Raw genomic sequence first — 23,695 nt, forward strand, 5'->3', positions numbered from 1 at the left:
GCCTCTTTACACCATCCTTAGTCAGAAAAGAAATGTACACACCTATCCTGACCAATGCTTTTTTCCAGAAGATTATCGTATTTTGCTGTAAACCACAAACCTATTAACTCTTCTGACAAAATACAGTCTATCCCAACCTAGAAAACAATTGCACTGAATTAACAAAGTACCATTATCAACAAATCTGTGATCTCAACTACAGTTTAAAGAGAGGCACAAGAACCAGGCTAAACATGAGTAGGACAGCAGCCAATTGCAGATGTGACAATAATTTCCCTTTATGTAGTGTTCTTACCAGCTACTCAGCCCTGGAGGGAGTTGGGAAAATGAATTTAGTTTGTCCAATTAAAATAGAATAAGGTAAACTAATGCCTTCTTCCTTGGTCTTAAGTGGGAAAAGCAGAAACACTCAGATCAGATGGAGTTAACTTGCTGCTAGTTCCACCCTTTCTTTTTCACAAATATGGAGTAATATCCTTCACCCATTTTCAACTTTTATTCCATAATTTTAATACCTTTTTCTTCCTTAAAGTCTGACATCATCTGTTTTGAAAAATTACCAAATTATTTTGAGGGAAAAAGCTGACTATGAGGGAAATCCCTTCAAATGAGAAAACCTAGACATGTCCTTTATGGTTCTCCAGTTTCTAGACATTAATTTGTACATATAGTAAGTAAACACTTTCAAAAAATGTAATTCAAGCTTCTGGTTTCCTTCAGTAGATAAGCAATAACAAATTACTAACAGTAGAACCATGATTCAATTCTGAAATCAAGACTGTTTTGAATCTTCTTAATCAAGACATTTCTAAGTTAACATCTCAGCATAGCTGGAAGATGGGAAAAATCTTCTCTTTTATTCCAGAACAGAGCTGCTTTCAGAAGACTGCAAATAAAGAGGTTTCAAGTGTAAATTAGGAGCTTTTGTTTGTTATATGCTTGGTTTATATAAAATATACATAAGGTGGCGGGAATGTTGCACATAAGAAAAGGTCTGGGGGGTTTATATGTGTGGGTTTTGTTTTTCTAAATAGAAAATGGCCACGAGTGCCACATGGTGAGACTTCTGGGGAATAAAACCATAATAGCGTCAAAATCTTATAAAAGGTTTTTATTTAAATTATACAGATCAGCTTATCAGAACACTGTTAGTTCATCTGGAAGGCTTTTTGACTGCTGGCTCTAAGATCAGAATTAACATAATCCATTCTAAATCCATTCTAGAGTCCCTTACTAATTACACATATATGGAGCTCAGACCTTGCCCTTTTAACATCTGCTCTGATAAAGCACTGAAGTCTTATTAATTTGAAGGTCATCTGCAGGTCAGGATTTAAACCAAAAAGTTTTGCATATCATTTCACAGAATGATGTATTTACATATTTAGATTTTAAAACTTTCCATAGATTTAACTCAATACTGAAGGTTTTGACAATATTATTAGTTCCCACCATATATTATCAATCACATAAGGTGAAGATTACCCACTTGACTACAAATGAGTTAAAGAAGTATCTTCAAAGTTATTTTTAATATAAATACAGCATTTTTCTGTCTATTCTTCTCCGATGATCTTACGACAATATGCTCCTCAATGCAAAATTTGTAATTTTTTTCAAATTGAAGACACAAGTTTGAAACTCCAATATGGGTCAAATAATAAGACTGTGCAGAACTGATCCATTTCAACATCAGAACAAGAAAATTGTACAATGGATCTTACTAAAATCTTCAAACTATAAAAATGGAACCTTGTAATACCAGCAAGAACCAGGAAAAAAAAAACCAACAACACACAACACAAAAGTAAATTAAAAAAACCCCTCACAACAAAGAAACAACCACCACCCCCCCCAAACTCCCCAAAGATTAATATTAGTCTTTTGCATCGTCTTAATCTTTGCAAAATGTCCCAGGCACAGAACAGTCACGTGTGTATAGGATATAAACATCAACACACAAAAACCCCAAAATTAAAAGAATATTACCATTATTTTAGTGTACATGAAGTATTCCTTTATGCTTTAAATGATAAAGTGAACTTTTAAGATTTTTTTATCAGCAGAGTATTGTTTGGAGGCAGTAAACAGAAATACCATAACTGACTAAAAAAAGACTACAGCAGCAAACAAATTACACAAACCAGGAGCAAGATGAACTCAAAGACTGAATTTTACTGAGAGTACTTTATCTGCACACAAGCTTATTAAGTAAAAAAACATGTAGTTATATCTCAACATTTCCTGCTGAAAAAAAAGAGACAAAATCCTCATTTTATTTTAATTAAGGAAACAAACCTAGTTTACAAAGAAAAAATACTAATATTCTCCAGTTTTAGCACTTCCCTGGGAGAAAATACTGTATATTCTTGTTTACTACATTTCCACTGAGTAAATACCTAAAACTTTGCTACCAAACACATTTAAGGGAGTTCCTTGGAATTTTTCGATAATGCTACAGAAAAAACATATTCAGAGACATCCTGAAGGTGACATGTTGAAATTGCAATTGAAGTCCTTGTACCACAAGTATTTATTTTGTTTTTATATCTAGTTGCCTCACCAACTTTAAACCTAAGTTTTAAACTTTCCCAGCATACAAATTTTGTCAGTTGCCCAAATGACTGTGAACGGAGATAGAGGCACTACTAACTCTGAAACTTCTGTAAAGTAAATCAAAGGCTCAGTATTTCTGAAAATCAGATTAAAGAGCTCCTGTGTGGGAAAAAAACATGATATGTGGAATACCCTTTTTGTCAATAATGATGTGTTAGGAAATTTTTTTAGAAAGTGAAATTCTCAAACTAATAATGCTTGAGAATGGTGACAAAGAAAGCAGCTGACATTTCAGTATCAAATAACCCCACTATATATATTCTGATGGGGTTATTTGCCGGATACATGGTACCTCTGGGAAGTGTTGATTTACTGCTGGTAAAATCCAGTGCTTCATTCTGACACTCTTCCAAAACAATGCAGAAAAACAAAATCAAATTACCATAATTTTATCTTTTCTGATATCTTCCATACCAACATGGCTAGAACTAAATTATACAAATTATGAATTTTTCCTATTTGCATCCTTTAAGTATTAAGGTTTATTTGGATGCTTGGAAGGTTTATGCAGAGAAAGGATGTGTAACTGTCTCAGTGAGTTTTAGTAATGCAAATAACTAATCAACTCTGCCTTTCCCACAGTTTGGAAAAAAGCTTGTAACAATGTCAAAAAACAAATCCAAGTCTTTCAGGGCAAAAAACTCACCTGAAACACTATACTCATTCTTCAGTCCATCTCACAGAAAATTTGAGAAGATTCAGCAACAACTTTAGCAGATTGACTTACTGATATATTTCCATTGTATGATGGGTTTGGGTTTTTTGTAATATTTACTGTGGAAAAAGACTTGCAAAATCACCAGTTCTAACTATTCCCAATTAGACCACAACCACTTGAAGCAGCTGGGGCCTGCCCTCCCAAGAAACATATCAAAATCCAAACACTAAGGCCATGGTAACAGAGCTGTATGAAACGTGTGATGACCTTATCTCTGACTTAAAATTCAAGCTTGAATTGTGTAAGTGCATAGCCCCCACTAGGCGGTTGGGAGAGCAGCAAAGAAACCACTCTTCTCCTTTGTGCTTCCTCCGCTAAGACTTTAAACCCTCTGTAGCTCTCTCCAGCCAACTGTGTCTGCTTAGAGCAGATTCTGCAGCTACTTCCTCTCACTACTACAGTTCTTGTCAACTTGTGTTATCCATGGCTCAGGAGACAGATAAATAGGATACAGAGCCTTTCACCTCTAGGTCATCAGTTCAAACGTTACCCATGCTGGTAAAGGACCAAAAGTTGCAATCAATAGATGGTTTTTTGGACTTCTCTGTAAACACCCATTCACCTGCACAAACCAGTATGTATTCCAGATCCAAAATCCTGCATTATCTTAAAAGAGGTCTGCCACGGAAAAAGGAAATGAAATTCCGATCTTTTTCCTGTAACAACTATCCCACAAATATATATAATATCCATACTTTTGTTTTCCCTTCCTTTAAACATTAGAATTGAGAGTTTTATTCGTGGTGCAAGACTGTAAGACAAAGGAATAACAAAAATATGTTCTAAAAGACCACAAGCAGAGAAAGTCAAGATATCTTTTTATTAAAAAAAAGTTCAGTGAAAGCTTTGCTGCATTAACAAATCTCAATAAAGGTTTATGAGAAATTATCTTTGCCTAAAATAAACAGTCCTCATAGCTTTGTTATGTCTCAGATTGTGACTGCTACTCTGACTCTTCCATGAAAAAGCTTCACAGCAAAACTTAAGAAGATCAATTTTGAAATCCCTTTTATGTGCACACATCAGCTGTCAGGTCTTTGCACTGACACTATGATGTTCTTGCAGTTGCTCAATCTTTTAGTAACGATAAAAGCCAGAATACATGCACTCTGCTGAGCCACAAGGAAATTACCAGTTTAATTACCTCAAGTTCCAAGGAATAGCCACCTGTAGGCTGTATTATAGGGAATTGGAAAGTCACAGGCAAAATAGTAACTGTAGCATAGCTAATGAAAGAGCTATCTGAGCTGCAGCAGTAGCCTGCAGCAGATTCTAAGCCTTCTGCACTCCAAGTGATTTCAAGGCATGGTACATCAAAGCTATGGCATCTCCCCTCTCCTTTAGATCTCTTTATGGTATGACAATAACATGTCCAAACCCCTCAATTCAGGAGTCCTTTGACTTTTAAGACTTCCTGTCTGGCAACAACTTCCAGAGGAAAATTATTAGATAGAAGTCTTTAAGACTTGAAGAGTACTGATGGCTTCTTGGAAAGCACATGAACCATCAAGTGGACTCTACAAAAGCACTAGCAAACACAGAGTCAAAATGCTAAAAACCATCAGCAATTTTATCTCACCTAAATGATCTTTATATGATGACATTAGGAACTACAACTTTCCCTGCAATTCTACAACCAGGATAATGCTTGCCTGCCCTGACAGAGCAGGGGTAGGGCAGAATGCAGGCACTGAACCCATTGTTTTCAGTATCTTCAGGACACTAATGCAGCATTGTCCACAGGAGACCTTGCAGAGAGAAGTGGTGTGATTCAGACAGCACGCTCTTCAGTCTGGTCTCTGACTACTCCGGAGTAGCAAGGGGACTGTTTACATCTTTCTGCACAGCCACTCCAAGCAGCTGCAACAGCATGCTGCTACTACTACTACTACGTGCCAGCTACTCGAAGCACATACTGAAGAAGTGTCCTGTTCAGAGGTAACACTGCATAGCAATCAAGCTGATGAGATCTACCACACTGGTTTACATATAGCAAGTTTTAATTGTAATAAGAGACACCATAGTGCCATGGCTGTAAGGTCATTCTTAAAGCTTTTGTATTTCTGCAGAAGATCTCCTGGAGAGCAAACATGTATAGATACCATATAACACATCTATCACTGTCAAAGATGCATCAGATCTGCTGCAATGTCCTGACTGCAGATCTGATGTGTAAAGTTAATCTGAAGCATTTTGGACATGTCTGCACACAGGCTTTAGAGCTGACTGTTCACACAGTGGCTGCTGTTGAGGGTTTTCAGATGTCCAACAGTATGGAGGTGTTGGCTACTCAGAAACCAAAATCCAGACAAACAGTGCAAAAGTAAATCTGTATTACATAGCAGCCCTGCAGACAATTGACAGTGCACAGCTAGTTCCAAATAGAAACAGTCCTGTCCAGACAGACTTGTCAGCAGGAGCTCCCTGCAGTGGTGCCAAGAGCACAAAGAGGCACCACCAGCAGCCAGGAGCCCAGAAAGGGTAGGCACAGCATCGGCGTGACTGAGGCGCTGTGAAAAGCAGGCAGGGATCACGGTGGCAGTGATGATATGGAAATCACGAAGAACAAAACAGCAGCAGCGGTATTGCTGGGGTGGTGTGTGAGGTGCAGCCCCAGTGGAACAGGATGCAGCTAAAGCAGGGGGCAGGGGCAGCCAAGCTGCCATGGAGGGAGGGAGAACTGGGGACACTGGAACTACAGCACCAGTGAGTGGCTCCCTGAGAAAATGAAAAGTGGGGGCACAATAGGAAGGAACAGCTGATCACGCACCAGTTATAAACTATTACCCTAGAAATTAATTTTTAATTATAGTTTTAATTCTTTTAACAAGTCAATTTGTCAAAGAGGGAAAACCCCCTAACAACACATTATCTTCATTTGCATAGTCCCATTTACACAAAAAGCACAGAGAAACCAGATAGAGAAAGGCATAAGGAGTAAAATGTCCTTTCTTCTGGTATTATGTGTTTAATTTAACTATATCATGATATATTAATGCACTCTAAAAGACCTTCAGTCCCCAAGGATCTTATTTTTCTTGCTTCTTAAACTGCTTTAAGTAATAAAAACCAGTACATTTTATTTCATATTTTATAATCATAATTTCACTACATGTCATACCCATTTAAGTAAGCATTATTTTCTCATGGCAATCACTAAGGTCCTAGAAGTTCTTTAATACAACATTTTCAAATATTCTTAAAATACAGACAAGTGTTAGGAAACAAAGACTACACATATACCAAGCTACAGACTAAGAACACTTACTTGTCTGCGTAAGTGTTTGCTATTCGGTCGATTTACTTACAAATGTTACATTTTTTCTCATAGAAATAAGTTTACTCACCTTTTTACACTCATCTGTTCTTTTAGTTTGCTGTACATTTCCAGCACTGCATAAAAGCAAGCAGATTAATTTGTGAGTCTTATTGTGGCATTAGTTAATAAAAGAGGAAAATACGTACTGTAAAGGACAAAATTAGAAATAGAAAAGGATGTGCTATATTTACCTTATTTAAATCCTACTGTAGCATAAATGTGATAAACCTAGCAAAAATATTCTAGAATATTTTCTAGAGAAAACATTTTATAGAGCAGCTAAAAGAGAAAACAATAACTGAACTCTTAACATCTTTTAAATTAAAAAGAATAAAGATTAACAAAACAGTCAACACTATACATATCAAGCATATTCATTCACTCACTACATGCCACCACCTGATCTGCATTACCAGTCCATGGCCCATCTCCATAAAAAGGCAACAGTACCACCTACTGTACTCAGAACATGTCAACAAGAAGACTGCACAAAGAAAAATTCTCAAATCTACTTGACACCAATATGACAAACAGGATAAAACCCTTATGGAGCTGTGTGTAATCCTACAATATTACTTTCCTGAAACAACATTTAGACCCCTTTTGCTTATTTCAAAACACCTGTAGTGACACAGAGCTAAAAATACAATGTTGAAAGAGCATCATTAGCATTTTCCCCAGTATTCAAACACTAAAACCCAACCTCTCAAGCAACAAATTAATTTTTTACCATACTAAAATATTAGTTCATTCAAAGCTGTATATGGCTACATGGTTTGCACCATTTAAATGTCTCACTGTCTTCTGACATTGTTGCAATTTCTCTGTGTCAAATATTGCAAAAGACATGGAACCTTCATGTTGACATCTTTTAAAGACCTGTGAATTTTTTCATTACACTGTATGTTACAGGACCAGAACTTAGAAAAAATAGAAGACTTTTCCTTTTGGCTATTGTACTTACTTTATTTCATTTGCCATCATATTTCACTGTAGGTCACTCACCTGGAAGACACAACTGTAGTTTTTCCACAACTGTTGTAATATTCCGCTGTTGAACTCTGCATCGGATGATTTCCTCTGTTTGGGCTATCACCTTAAAGGTTTTTTTTTAAAAAAAAAAAGGAAAGAAAAATCACACTTAAATTATGCAAATAAATTTATTTTGCTACAAATATTCATAATGTCCATATAGGGAGCATCATTTTCTCACCTCTTTCCCAGCATCCTGAAGCCTTCGGTTGGTATCAGTAACTTGGACCTTAAAAATAATTTCACCTTTGTTAGACAAATATGCATATATTGCCCTGATGTGACTGCTCACCCTTGTAATCAGATCATGCTTCCTGAGAAACTTAGAACAAAGAAATGCAAATTCAAATTAACTCTACAGCTTGAACTTGAACTTTTGATCGCAAAGGGCTTTTGTTAAATTCAATTACTTATGACAGTTCTTTCTAACAGATTCTGTGGCAAACTTCTCAAATTTACTTGGGATTTTTGAACTTTCCTTGTTTCTGTAGGTCTGTCAAACAATTCAAATCATTGACCCAATTGACCACTGGTCCCTTTTTGATAACCTCAATGAGCTCTATGGGCCATTCATTGTCTGTAAGAAATGGTGATTGCATTTTATGGTAATTAAACATTCATACTTTGCTGAATGCAAACACTGGGTGGTTGATTAACATCAAACGTGGAAATCTCCAAACCACAGCAACATTTTAATGCTGCAGGTGCAGGCAAAGCTCAACCTCAGATTTTCCCACATAGTAAGTGACTCATTAGGTCATCATAATAAGGAAGCACATTCTAGTTTATTAAAAATCTCATTAATTTCTGAACAAAGATGCTCAATGACCTCATTGATGCTGTATTTGGTCTCTTGTTATCTGAATATCCTTTATATAATGGTCTTCTAATCATAACCTCTGATGAACTATGCTCATTCTGTCTGGTGTGCATATTTTGCTCTCAAAAGTGTAAGGAGAGCTAAAGGGGACGGATCTCATAATTCACTATTCTGCATTCTGACCTGTGAGGAAATCTTGGTTCTCATATCTCATGAAAACTACTAACATCACCTACTCTCCTGCTCATTACCAAGTAAAGAACAGGGGTTTTTTCCACACATAATTGTGGTATTTTTTGTTTTCTAATAAGAACTTTCCAATTCTTCTAAGGTCTTACATATAAAAACATTATTAGGAAAAGACCTATTTAAGAAATATTGTATTTAGCATTTGTTGTCCTTCATCTTCTGAGAAAGCCTTTAAAAAAAGGCAAAATAATTTGGTAGCATTTTCTGAAAACACAGATTAAAAAAATCAAAATGAGATCTAATAAAATATTCAGCTTTGTAAATATAAATTACTGTATCAGGCAACATGGCTCTAATCACAAATCCTGTTCAATTCACTTGTAAAAAATTGCTGCAAACATCAGAGTGCATGTGATGAACACTAAATTAATATTCAGTAGAAGAGTCCAGTTCTTTCTTTTAGATTCAAAGACAATGACATATGAAACTCTGAAAAACTTGTTCCTTACCTTTAGTTTTTCTGCATCAGCCCTAACTTTAAGAAGTTCTGTAATAGCATCCACAAAGCCCTGATGGTGAAAATTGCACATCTTTTCTATCTCCCTGTCATGGTTACGTATGCAGGCATCAAGTTTTTCCATGAACTTCTGATGTGCATTTGGTTGGTCATCGTATACAGACCTATTAAATACAAATAAGAAAATAAAAGTTTACTTCTTTCCCCAGCTGAAAATAGCATGTATGCAACCATCTTTATTGAAACCTATCTCTCTTAACAAGAAAATAAAAGCAAACAAACTTGATGTTAGTGGCATCCACTCCATCAAAATCAGCATTAAAGAGAAGATGGCACAAAACTGAGAACGGATGGCGCAAAACCCAGCCCTTATGGCATTAATCCAGGTGCTTAACCAGTTACATCATGGTTGACCTGAGCCTCACTGGTCTGTTATTTATGCCCTAATGCTCAAATATGGGTACAAAAGAATCAGTTTCTCCAACCACCTCAAATAGCATGGATCGCTTTTCCATCAAATTCCACTCTTTGCTAAATATAAAGAAGTGCAAACATACAAATTTGCTTTCCTGGTATTCCTGACAGCAGAGTTATCCAACTAAATCAGGCTCAGATGCCTCCAGCCGGAATGACCGGACCCTGGCAAAGGCAATCCCCAAGGCTCCGTCCCTGCCCGCCCACGCCCAACAGCTCCCAAGGCAAAACCATGACATGCACACACCTAAGGCTGCCCCCTCCACAGCACCTGTCAGGAAGGGCTAGAATCAGGTCTTCTGGATTACTTTACTAATTCTCAAATAGTTCACTTATAAATCTCCAGCAGGAAATACGACTCGGGAGAAATTACTGGTGTAGTTTGTTAAGCAGCATCAGAAACAGAAATCTGCATGGAAAAATGCTTGAGCATGAGAAGGAGCAAAGGAGGCAGAGGGCAATTTAAAGCTTTAGACTTTGGCAGAGTAAGCAAGAGAAGAGGTTTTACATAGAACTGCACCAAAATCAAAGATACGGAGTCTCCCAAAAAAGGCAAGGTATAGACAGTTTCAAGAATTTATTAATAATTTGATACAGCAACAACAACAAAGTCTGGTAGTTCGGAAGTAGCTTTCCACATAGAATGAGAGCAGCAATATGAGGATGATTTAATCACACATATACAAACACATTTGTACTGCAAACTAAAAGTGTTAAAAAAAAAAGGATTAAAAATCTTTAAATTGCTTTTTCAGCCTCTAATTTCCTTCACAATTATAAACTTTTCTCAAGATATTTACAAGGAGAAGTTGATTAAGAAAAAAAAAATTAAAAATATTAATATGACAAAAAGAAAAGGCTGAAATTCCACGCGTTTCAGTATTAGCTGCAGAAGCACAGTGTTAAATTCAAAACCCAGGTAACCACGAAGCCTCTAAAACCCTTAAGTAGTAAGAAACTACTTCCCTCCTAGCCTTCTTGGAGAAGTGTGGTTTCCCATATTCTTCAAGATTCTCTTTTCTAACCAGACGTCTGGTCTTTGCTGAGATCTGCATCATGATGCAGATGATGTTGCTCATCATCAGCACAACAAACCTACGGCTGAGTGTCTGACAGGAACATGACCTTTCAATGAAGAAAAGGATGCAGAAGAGATTGAAAAGACTCTTGTAATATGATTCTTTATACTTTTGGAGTTCCTTTTGACCTTGTACAATATATTCAGAGAAGCAGCTGAACTTAAGTGACAGAAGAAAGGCAATATGCTGTCCTACATGTTGAAGGAAGAAAGTCAATTCCTTATATTCTGCTTGCTACAGATACTTCTTCAGGGGAAAAGTCTATTGAATAAAATTTTCCAAGAATAGCCCCTTTTGCTTATGATAGGAAAATAAGGCTATGGTACTGAAAGTAGGTTCTTGCCTCCAAAGTGCACGAGAGGAAAAATAAGATTGTTCACCCATAAAGTTTACCCCTCACCCTTTCTCCCATTTTCACAGTATGAAATGACAGCTGGAAGGAGCAAATGTGTGCCCATAAGGGTCTCCTCCTGAGGCTCCTGCCAGACTGCCTGAAAGGGCTCCCTCCAGGCTGCCCAGGATGACTGAGCTTCAAGGGGCTGTGGTGAATGGTCGTACCTGACCTGCATCACCAGGGGGAAACACCCACATGCAGAACCCAGGGCTGGCTGGGAGAAGCAGCATCCTGGCCCGGGAGGAAAGAAAGGTGCAGGACACAGTGGGCACTGAGTGAGGCCTCATTAGGCAGCCTGATGTTCTGCATGAGAATACACAGGGACAAGCACGTGGACCACAGCACTGTCACCTCTACAGAAATGGCGAAGGGAAAAGGTTCAATGACTGATGTGGCAGCACTCCAAAATACACATTACAGCTATGTGAGTGCTGCTCCATTAAGAAAAGGGTCAGAGATTCTGGAAGCTACAGGGTGGACACAGAGGGCCATCCAACTGTCTGCAGAGTTTTTGAAGAAGAAGAAAAGATTAGGAGGACCAGATGCATCAAAGTGTCCTCACAGATAAGGCAAGCATGAGCCTCCTCAAATTGGGCTGGACTCACTACCTATACTGCACTGTATGCTAAAGGAAAAAAGCAAAACAAACAAAAAAACCTTCACAGAAAAAGTTCCATTTATTACTGCTTTTTAAGCCTATTAAGGATGAAAGAAGCCTCCAAATTTAGGTCTCCCTCCAGTGTTCTCAAAGAGAAATGAGAAAGGACCATCATTATCACAAAGACAAAGGACATCCATCCATCTATGTATCTATCTACCTATCTTCTTCTATCTTCTATCACCATGTGCCCAAACTGTAAATTGTGTCATGTAAGCATAAATGAAAACAGCAGTAAAACTCAGTAAAGAAAATATAACTAAAATGAGAATGAGACTACAAAAAGATGGTACAAGAGGAACACCATACTTGAGTTTCTACCACCAAACTTTCTTTGATGGTAGCAATGCTCTGCGTTTTTGGACTTAGTTATTGCCTGATGATTTGGGGGTATCCAATTGCTGTCTTGTTAACTTTTTATCCATTTCACATCTGTGCCAAGACTTTCAGACATATTCTTACAATACTGACAGAAGGCAATCCTTTGCAATCAGAAGATTTCTCTTTAAAATGTTATCAACAATTCCAGAAAACACAGAAGCCAGAAGTTCTGGAAGTACATACAATGTAGTACAGGCAATACAGTTTCCACTGTTATAAAAATATGTATTGATTATGTTTTCCTCAATATTAAGGCTGCTTATGCTTAAATTTAATTATAATAAAGTACTGGTTTTGAATCTCATGGGTTTTATCACAATATTTAATTGAAAATAATACAGGGAATAAATGTTCAAAATAAGGGGGAAGAAAGCAATGCCGTGTACCTCCCAATACCTTAATCACAAGATTACCCTACCTTCTTAAAATAATAGTTACTGTTTTGTATTGTACATTGCACCCTTTTCTGTAAGGATACTAAGAAAATTGTGACCTGTGATTTAAACCAGTATTTTGACAGACCTCCTAAAATGCACTAGTGTATAAATTCCATGTTAATTACGTACGTAAACAGCTCCATCTTGTGGGAACAACAAATCAACGCTCGTCAGCACGAGTGAAAAAAACCCTGAGACAGAACTGCTTGCATTTACAGAAATAAATCATCAGTGTATTAAAAAAAAATTCACACTTCGTATCCCAACTTTCTCATCTAGGTGAGAAGAGGACGAATAAACAGGTTTATTGACTCCCTTAGCACACTGCACTCTGAGGACATTTCACACATGCAGTTTCAGGGGCTTCAGAACAACGTCTGGCCTAAAACACCACCCTTTTTGCAAATGTAAGTGCACACTGGAGAGCCAGACCATCTTTAGCCACGGATAAAAATCAGGCTTTTTCTCAAATCTGCAAATACAACTGAGACAATACACACCTGATTTACCTGTTAGGGAACATCACACATCATAGTTTACTTCTGATGCTGAAGTTCATTTTCCATACATACACTTATTTCAAAGACTACCTACAGTTATCTAAATAAATTAATTGTTACCTCTTAATAATTATCTGAAAGTGTACATTTCAACAGAAAATGACACACCAAAACATGCTGATAACAATTCTCCACTTTTAAGAGCTAAATTATCAATGCCAGACAAATCCCTAATACTGCAGTATCTTGGAGAGACATGAAATCCTAAAAGCATCTCAGAGATAATTCTTTAAAATTACAAGACAAAATTAACTGAATTTGCAACACACAGAAAGTTCTGTTGGAAAACAAGTGAGGAAGGAGCAACCCTTCCAGCTCCATTTCTTCAGGAGATGACAAATACATGCAATTATGTCTACCCTAAAAATCTCTCTCTCACTGTAAACTGCTTCACATCCAGCAGTAGGAAGTGTCATAAAAAGGGGCAAATGTGCCTAGGATACCAAAGGAATTTCTACGTGTGTAATACACAGTTCTTTCAGTTTTTGTTTGCGTTTCTACACCTCTGAATGAAGAGTCCCAAGGATCCTCTTCAGCTTTATGGGCCCCTGAAGTGGATGCTGATGGTCTGAAATACAGCACAAATGTGAACTGTGTCAAACGGAAAGACGTTACCAGTTTTTATTAAAACTGCTTTCAACCTCTGATCTGCACAACTATAGACTACTAGTGGTTGATTCATACCACGAAACTTTGACAGGAAAGTTTTTTTCTTGGTATGAGTCTTCAAATTGGATTTAAAAAAAAAAGGAGGAAATCACTAATGTCAGAGACAGAAGTTTGTATTTGTTTTTGGCACCCAAAAACCCTAAACCAACAAAACGTTATCAATTTTCAATCTGGAATGAGTCACTTGAGTGACTACTTAGCCACCAGTACAGCAATCAGGTACTGATTTCTCTCCTAATTGACAGGGCAAGCAGGGAACCCATGAAGAGCAGCAGCAGAGCTGAGCAACTTTCCTGGTAATGTGTAGCAGATAGCTGTCTATATTCCCAGAACTTGTATATAAACTGAGACTTTTGTTTTTTGACTCATTCCAACAATTTGGATGAGTCATGTTAATGCCAGTCTAGGTAAAAAGAAGATAGTGTACAAAGTGCTTGAAAAAGGCAAAAAAAATAAATAGGAGGAGTCAGAGAGTGACCTAAAGGAGAAAAATGTCTGAGTTCACTGGATACACTTTATTGCAGTGGGGATACTTTTACCTTGATCTTTCTTACCAGGTAGGCTGAAGGGAGAATGACAAGCATAAACAGATTTGAACTCAGGTCTCAAGAAATGATGAAGGACGATTTGCAGATATGCAACCATTCTCCAATTGAAAACAATAAAATAAGTTTACTTTATACTGTGAAATCCTTCTACTTTCAAAACTGAAACACAATATGAAAACTGTGTATTTAATAGGTCTTACTGATGACTTTTTGTGTTTACATGCAAAAATATACAGAAGCAGCAGAGGGCACCATCCTATGCACAAAAATACCAATGGTTAAGTAATCAAAAAATCTCCAGAGAACTAAAACTTAACATGCCAAGAATTCCACACAACTCTTGAAAAAAAATTAATTTAAAAAATAAATTATCCCGAAATCATCAATTTATTCCATAATGACAACTCTATACATTATCACTCTATGTGAGCATCATAAATGTCTTCACAAATGGTTACAGGCTCACTTCAAAAATATATTTCTGCTATCATTTCACACAAATATTTCTGTGCATGCAATCAGGATATATGTCCTTAAATGCCTGAGAGTAGGTGGGAGTAAAAGAGGATGAGAATTTCACCAACAAGGAAGGAAATAAAAAGTTAGAAGGAAAAAATAAAAATCATAAGTTCAAAAAATTAATTTAATACATTGACTGGACTACTGGAAGGGCAGACAATGGAAGTGCACATACACTATTAACAGTAAAAGGAGAGGAGCCCAAAATAATTTTTGGAAAGTTCAGCAAATACCCCAAATTTTCTTTCCCCTCTTCATCTCCAGTCTAGCTCCACATCTATGGCCTCTAGACCAGAAAATTACAATAACTAGACTTAAGTACAATTTCTACTGTAGCCTTCTTGTTTTAGCATCGAAAAAAAGATTTCAAGAATAATCAGAATTGCAACTAAAGTAATTTTGTGTCATATCTATAGCAATAGCTGTAACTTTTCAAAGGGGAAAGCTGCTCAGGAACTCAGGCTTCAGGCCAAACAAAATGAACACTTTATTTTATTAAAAATAAAATCTCAATACTTTCATTAAAAAATAGTAACTCAGAAGATAATACGAATTCCTGGTTGGTGATAACTCTTACTTAAAAATCATTACTAGAACAGTCTACTAAATAAAGAAAAAAGTAATATTTAACAAATCCTATTGGAGTTTTTTTAAAAAATAGTATTTCTTAAAGGTTTTGGGATTGTTTTGTGTGTTCTTTTAAATGGGCAATGATTCAACTGTTAATTGCAATCCATATTCAGGAAAGACAAATCTGAGCTTATGGAGCATTACTGTAAACTTTTTGAGAGAACAATTCTTCTAGCAATCATTTATGAGAGGTTCTAGCAGCAGCAGAGACTTTTAAAACAGATCACGTATTTTAAAATGGCCAAAAAACATGTCAGAAAAAAACCCAACTCAGTAATCTTTTCACAGGACAAAGAAACTCTTTATTAATGACTTGCCACCTTTCACCATTTTCACACCTCCCCCAAACCATCCTGTTCTGTCCCATTTCTAGGATGAACTGTAGGTTTCCCCACCCCTGCCTATATTGCCACAAAGTCTTTCATTTCCTGATTGCACAAGACACATGAAGCAATTAAAAACTGTATGTACACATTCTTTTCAGGATACTGATAACCACTCAGTAAGTGCCAATCAGTTACAGCTCCATGAATGCTGTGACAATGACAGGAATTACACGTATCTGTACAACAGCTGCATGAGTTTGACACGGAATGTAAGTCTGACCATGCAACTTCTGACCTTCAACAGAAGCAAGAGAAAAAAAATCATTTGTAAAACTTCAAATTAAGCATCATGGGGGGAAAAAAATTACTAATTACTTTGATCAATTAAATGAAAAAAAAAAATCCCCCCAAACATGAACTTTTTATTCAATTTTTCAAAGACTTTCAACAAAACACACATACAAATATAGCAGCTCTCAAATGAAGAAACTGTGCTTATGGATAATCATGTTTTTAGAATTCATATCTTGCTACCAATACCAATTTTGTCCTGATGCTAGAGATGCTCCCAACTAGTTCCAATATACACATTGCAAGAAGCAACCCCATAGATGTTCCCCCTATTTTTCCTTTCATTGAAATAAAATCCCAAAATGAAACAACACCAAGCTATACTAAATAAAATTCAAAAACAAAGTAATATTTATAATTCAAATAGGCATGATGAGTTCAGTGGGATCAGTGCAGGCAGAAAACACTGACATTGCAAATTAAGATTCTGCCCTTAAAACAGCCCTGTCACACTGTGACTATAACCATGGCATCCCTAACCATGATATTGTATCACACACTCCATTTGAGCTGCAATTTCACAGGAAACACTGCAGAAACTTCCTTTGTCCTACAATATACAAAGATATTTTCTGTTTACACAAGCTGCAAACTTTGTAGGGATTTTTCCACGGAGTAATTTCATATAGGTGGCTGCATACACCCTAAAAAGCTTTATAAAATAATGTCCAGGTGTTTCCTGTAATTCAATTGCAGTTATGGTAATAAGCACATTTCTTAAAACCTAAGCAGCCTTTCAGTGCCAGATGCTACCTATGTTCCAGTTCTGCCATTCTTACTCATAATTACATCTCACCACTCTATTTAAAAGCTCACATTACATGCCAGAACAACACAGAACTCAGCTACGGCCTATTCAGAGAAAAGATTTTATTAATCTTAGTTCAGCTGTTATGCTTTGCTTGCCTGGTTTTCCTGGATGTGCAATTTCTGTCAATTGTTCTCACTAATAGTATCCTGTTTCTATGAGCAGGAAAGGGCCGAGTACAGTTTGTTAGTTAGCATTACTTCCTATAAGCAGGGTCCTTACTCTGTAGTAGCAGCACTAGAGCACTCATTGTTCATGCTGGATAAGCAATGGATCGTGCTGCTGGCTGTTAATGGACATCCTCTGCAGCGAAACCCCGACTGATAATCAGTACACCCAGATTTGCAATAGACTTCCTCCTTCCTGTTTTTACACGGCTGACCAAGGACATGCCTCTTCCTGCTGAGCCTTTGTGCCACTTACTGATGTATGAAGTAAGAAACTGAAAAACAAGTGCTGTGCTACCACTCTTTTTCCTAATTTTGTGTTGTAATAGTAGATAAAAAGGCAGCAAAGGAAAAGGCAGCTTCGCTCGCTTTGGTACTGGCTATCACCATGGAATGAAGTGCCAAGTTTGGCCATCTGTTTCTTATACCCAAATGGATACAAGTGGATGGAGTTGGAACCTATAAAGTAGGAAAGTGAAGTCTGTATAGCAATATTTTTATCTTTCTTTATTTCCAGAAACTGTTTGTTACATAAATTGTTATATTTTAGGAGCAATGGATTAATCTGTAAACCAAATAGTGAGCTTCTAAGTTCTTTTAAAAAATTTGATGAGATTTCTATTACACACGTACAAGAAATAATCAGGCCTCTATTACAACCTCTAATCTAGGTTGTAATAGCTAATCTGTCACCTTTGTCTAGAGCACTTGAGACATAATCTTCGAGATAAATACCAATTTTTTGGGAAGAAAATAAATTTCATATTTCAACAATCTCATATGTCTGTTCCCAAGACATACTAACTAGAACAGAACATTTAATGTCAGAAATGTGTAGGTTACTTATTTCAATAGGCTTTGAATATCAACACTACACAGATGTAAATACATTATTTCAGAAATTTAAGAAGTTTCAGATGAAATAAAATATCCAGTAATTAAGAAGTTTCAAAACCAATTGGATTAAGAATGTATTCTATTCAATACAGATCAAATCAGACAATCTCTTCCAGCATCACACTCCTCTGCAAACATATAACCAAAGCATGTATTTTACAATAATTTTATGTTATTCATTTTTGTTAACGCTATGAGCTCACATAGCCTATACATAAAAAATTGTCATGTATTTAATTCATGTAAAACAACAGCCTGTGCTGTACATTCTTTGCATATCTCCCAGGATTGCTGAAGAAAGTAAAATATGACTTCTAAAAAAAGTCTGTTTTCAATTCAGAAGCTGAACTGAAACCCAGTGCTTCTCCCAGTTAGGAAGCCATTAAGAGAGTCGATGCAACTGACTGACTCCAGTTCTCTACCTGCTTGATGAACAAACTAAGAAAATCTGTTCATTTCTTTGCAGCTTCCTAAGTTTATGAAACATACCAGAACAAATACACTGTATAAAACAGTATCTGCTATGTTACTTTTATATTGAAATTAACTGAAAACAAACCTTGTAAGAAAACATTGCTTCTATGAACAAAATGGGGTAGAAATCCTTCAAAGCCACTCTGTGCCTAAGGAAGTGTGCAAACTGTGGAAGTCCCAAAACTCGACAGGTTAAACATTTCCTTTTGAAGCTGAAATGTCTCAAAAGTATCCCCCAGGTACATATATGACAGTATATGCTTTATTAATTTTGTATTACACTGATTCCCAGGAGAATTGCAAGTTACACTCACTGCAGTTTTGCAAGCAAATTACTTTCCCTGAGACACAGTGAAAATCCCACTCACAGTATTAGAACAGAACACTTTTCTCATGCTATATTAAAAATAAAAATCCCCAGTGTCTTTTAGGTCTTCTCTGTCCAATCCCATGTCTTTCCATCATGCTGATGCACTCTAAAATCTGTTTCCTTCCTTCTTAATACCTCTGTCAGTGATTAAGTTCCCTACTAGTTTGCTATTACTGGCAAAGGTTGAGGGACGGGAAGGGCTTCAGCCAGGCTCCAGGAGAGATCATTAACTCCTTCCTGCACAGGAAGGACCCAGCTTTCCAGGAGTACAGATAGTTCTGTACTAGATATGTACAAGATGAGGAAGGGAAGCATTGTTGAAAATACTTCATCAAGACGAGCCTCAAATTGAACTGTTATTGTTATATCAAGCTCTGTGGTGACAAACATCACCAGAAAGTAGCCAGAAAGACTAGCCACAGCTAGGTTTTACAACTAGCCACAGCAAGCCCTTCAGAAAGATAAAATCTCATGTGATTACCTGATGCTGATGCAAAGCCAGGACTGTATTTTTGAATTACACAAAGAAAGCTGGAGCACAGGCTATGATGTTGGCTTTCCCAAAAAATCCACAAGGAAGTAAGCACCCATGTGACTGGCATTTGAGAAGGATGTAAAATTATGCACTTCCTATGCACATGGCAGGTCCAAAATCTGCGTCACTAGACCCTGAATAAAATCAGCTCGACAAACAAGTCAATGAAGACATTACAGGAATAAGAACTGGCTTTTTTGAATTTAACTGACATAAGAGTGCACAAGCATAAGCCGTTCATATGAAGAGAAAGCTGAATTTAAATGAAACAATGACACAAACTGCATGAAACATCTATTAAGTACACTATTCTGATGATGATGTATCAGATGATTTCCCTATTTTAAAAGCTTTAATGTATTTTGAAATTTGTTTCCTAAACACTGGGAGAATTTCAAGCTCTTTGGTAATGCCTGTGAAATTGGAGAGAGCTGTTTCAGAACAACTCACACAGGTTACTAGCTAGGTTAAAGCTTCACTTGGCAGTTGCCCATTTGGAAGACACTGCAAGAACTGAGTCAGAAGCTGAAGTGTGAACAGTTAAAAGATCAAGATAACCTGATTTGCAGACACATATCTCATGACAAACTTAATCAGCATTGAACCTAAGGATTTTTTCAAAACAAAAAAAAATGCAGTGCAGATATGATTACCTGCAAACAGTTTCAGGCTTTATAAAATCTTGAAAAGTAATATGTTGAAACTTGCAGCAATGCAAGTGATTCCTTATAAAACACTTTTGCTACCAATGGCAAATCTGACCAGGCTACAGAAAAATCAGAACTGCAGTTCTGCAGCTGTATGCTAGATTAGTCAGTCTGCAGCACACTCTTCATATGCCCTTTTGACTCTACATAATGGACTAGCAATAAAAAAAATTGCTCCTTCATAGCAATATACATCACATAGACAGTTGCTTCATCTGACTGTTGTCTTTTAACTTAAGTATTTGGAATACCATCAAATCCTACACCAAGTAATAAAATCTGCAACTGACACTACAAGCAATCTTCTATTTTTTTAGGATACACTGGTTCACAGCAAGCAGGTCATTCTCCTTACTCCATAACAATTCCAGTTACAAAACAGAAATTAGCTATTATAATAAAGATAAACTGATACATCAATATATGTGCTGGTTTAGGCTGTGTAGAGTTACTTTTCTTCACAGTGGCTGGTATGGGGCTGTGTTTTGGATTTGTGCTGCACACAGGGCTGATAATACAGACATGTTGTCGTCACTGCTGAGCAGGGCTCACACAGCCAAGGCCTTTTTGTGCTGCCACGCTGGCGAGGAGGCTGGGGGGAGACACAGCCAGGACAGGTGACCCCAACTGACCAAAGGGCTGTTCCAGACCAGATGGCATCGTGCTCAGTACATAAAGTGGGGGAACAAGGAGGAAGGGAGAAGACATTTTAGAGTGATTGACATTTTGTCACAACAACCCCCTGTAGCACTACAGGCTGGGAACAGAGTGGCTGGACAGTGCCCAGGCAGAAAGGGACCTGGGGTACTGGTGACAGCCGAGTGAACACGCGCCAGCAGTGCGCCCCGGCGGCCAAGAAGGCCAAGGGCATCCTGGCCTGTATCAGGAACAGTGTGGCCAGCAGCAGCAGGGAGGTCATCCTGCCCCTGTACTTGGCACTGGGGAGGCCACACCTTGAGTGCTGTGTCCAGATCTGGCCTCTCAGTTTGGAAAGGACATTGAGACGCTTGAGTGCATCCAGATGAGAGCAATGAGGCTGGTGAGGGGCTTGGAACACAAACCCTGAGGGAGCTGGGGGTGTTTAACCTCAAGAAAAGGAGGCTCGGGAGAGACCTTATCACTCTCTACAACTCCCTAAAAAGTGCTTGTAGTCAGGTGGGGGTTGGTCTCTTTCTCCTCAGCAGCTGACAGAATGAGAGGACACAGTCTTAAGCTGCACCAGGGGAAGTTTAGGTTAGAGATCAGGAAAAAATTCTACACTGAAAGAGAGACTGGGCACTGGAATCATCTGTCCAGAGAGGTGGGGGAGTCACTGTCCCTGGATGTATTTAAAAGAGACTGGATGGCACTTAGTGCCATGGTTTAGTTAATGAGGAGGAGTTAGGTCATAGGGTGGACTCAATGATCTCAAAGGTCTTTTCCAACCTAGTGCAGTCTGTGATTCTGTGTTCCAGAGTAACCACTACTTGCAACAGGGTCCTGCTGTTGTGGACATGACTGAACACCTCTCCCCCCATGGGATGCAGTGAATTCAGTCCTTGCTTTGCTTGTGTGTGCAGCCTTTGCTTCCCCTAGTAAACTGTTTTTACCCCAACCCACAAGTTTTCCAGCTTCTATGCTTCTGATTCTCTCCCCCATGCTGCAGGTGGGGGAGTGAAAGAGCAGCTAGGTGGGCTTGGCTGCTAGCTGGGGTTAAACCAAAACAGTACAGTCCTGATCCAAAAGAGACCACAGCTATCACACAAGGAATTTCTAGTTCTTTGGGACTGCTTTGTAACTTCTGTCTGAAAGGGAACCAGGAATGAAACACATTAACTTGAAAACTGAGAAGGGCTTGAAGACAGACCATGAATAAAGATAGGGTCTACCGACTTTCAAACCAACAGCTTACAATTCTAATAACAGAAGATAAACATACTATTTGAAATCAAAATATATTATCAAGCCATTAAAATTCTCATCTAAAGCACTGGCTGATGATCTCAGAGTACTCTTATGTCTGCTCTATATTTAAAACTAGACTAAGCTATAGACAAAAATGCGAATTGCTGGGTCATTCCCCAAAACCAAAATAATGAAAACACAGAAAAATTACTTTAGACAATCCTACCAGACAAGTAAGACCACAGGAGAAAAATTAAGGCAACCACAGTTTGTTATTGGATAACCACATCACAAATCCCAACAGATCATAGGCAAAAAAGTATTTCCCTGCCTGCAGTAGTGCTAATGCTGTAAAATCTTCCCACATTTTCAGATTTCATTCATACTGCCTACTTACTGTTACTCCTTACTAACTGTTGTGCTGAAGACATAGAATCACATACCTAAACCATGCCTGCTGGTAACTGTAATGTACACTTTCAGTAAAACTGAAGTTACATAACATTTAGGCACTTATCTCATTTTGCTCTGGACAGGCCCCCTCAATGAACACAAGAATATCTCCAAAATACAAATTACAGACCCCAGTCTGGGCAAACCACCTGCAGTTGCAAAGTGTACCCCAAAAGAGTAAAAGCAGCACAATTAGACTCTCACTCCATATCTCTAACTCTGAATTTTCTTAGGACCTTGATCAGTAAAGGACAAAACAGTCTTGCTTATTTTTCTAATGATGCCTTACTAAAGCGTAGCTTTTACTTTTGGCTTTTCTGCACCACAAGGACAGAAGTTCAGAATGAACAGCTATCAATTTGTTTTGACACTTCAGCCAAACTCATTTATGATGCCCGACCTCCAAACTCTGATTAACCTAAATGAGAAAAATGCAGCACTATACAGGAATTTTTTTGCTTTGCAGTCTCAGCTCAGTGCTGCTTTTCCCAGTTCAATGCCATTCTAGATCAGTGGAAGGTGACTGCAGCATACTGCAGCATCAGACAGAAATGCATCAACTGAACGGTGCTTGTGGGTGTGATTTCTTCAGCCAGAGACAACAGGACAGCGAAATGTCTTCACAGAAGGCTCTCTAAGAACTCTTCAAAGATGTTTCATGGCCAACACAACTTAGAGCGACCTACAAGATGCTCTAACATCTACCAGGCAACGGCTTCGTGATGACAGATTTCAGGTAGAGAGAATTGAATTAAAAGCATTTTTACACTGACTTTTGAGGAGCACTTTCGAAAGCTGTGATTGTCAGTTAAAGCTACAGAGTACATTCTGCTTACAGGCAGATACATCAATAGACACAGCACCTCCTTATCAACTTATCACCTTAGCAACAGAACTTCCATTATCAATCCCCCACAGTTTTTATATTTAATTTTACTTTTGTGTTTTTGTTCAGTCAACGGATTGTGGGCATGGAGGTACTCCCCTGACAGGCTGTGTATGGGAACCACAGAACACTGCAGACTTAGTGACGCAAAGCTCACAAGACAAAGTGTTTAGAGACAGTCTACCATATGCTTATGAAACATTTTGCCAAGCTGGAGTTTAAGAGTTAATTCATCTATTTAAAAAAAAAAAAAAAAGCTTTGAAATACTACACACTA

General features: G+C 37.7%; 1 protein-coding gene across 5 annotated transcripts in view; it reads right to left on the minus strand.

The window, feature by feature from the left end:
• Nucleotides 1-23,695, minus strand: part of EXOC6 (exocyst complex component 6) — an 85,519-nt gene that overhangs the window by 55,652 nt on the left and 6,172 nt on the right. For all 5 annotated transcript variants that reach the window (XR_005953459.1, XM_041415364.1, XM_041415363.1 and 2 more), the window contains exons 2-5: nucleotides 9,204-9,375; nucleotides 7,867-7,914; nucleotides 7,659-7,749; nucleotides 6,682-6,727 (exon numbers count right to left, since the gene is read on the minus strand). Coding sequence is in view for 4 of the 5 variants with exons in the window: in XM_041415364.1 (XP_041271298.1) it covers nucleotides 6,682-6,727; nucleotides 7,659-7,749; nucleotides 7,867-7,914; nucleotides 9,204-9,375 (357 nt within the window). In the remaining variant the exon portion in view is untranslated. The remainder of the gene's footprint in view (nucleotides 1-6,681; nucleotides 6,728-7,658; nucleotides 7,750-7,866; nucleotides 7,915-9,203; nucleotides 9,376-23,695) is intronic.

The sequence above is a fragment of the Onychostruthus taczanowskii genome, unplaced genomic scaffold (genome assembly GCF_017590055.1).
Source record: "Onychostruthus taczanowskii isolate IOZ18803 unplaced genomic scaffold, ASM1759005v1 scaffold5, whole genome shotgun sequence".
Lineage (NCBI taxonomy): Eukaryota > Metazoa > Chordata > Aves > Passeriformes > Passeridae > Onychostruthus > Onychostruthus taczanowskii.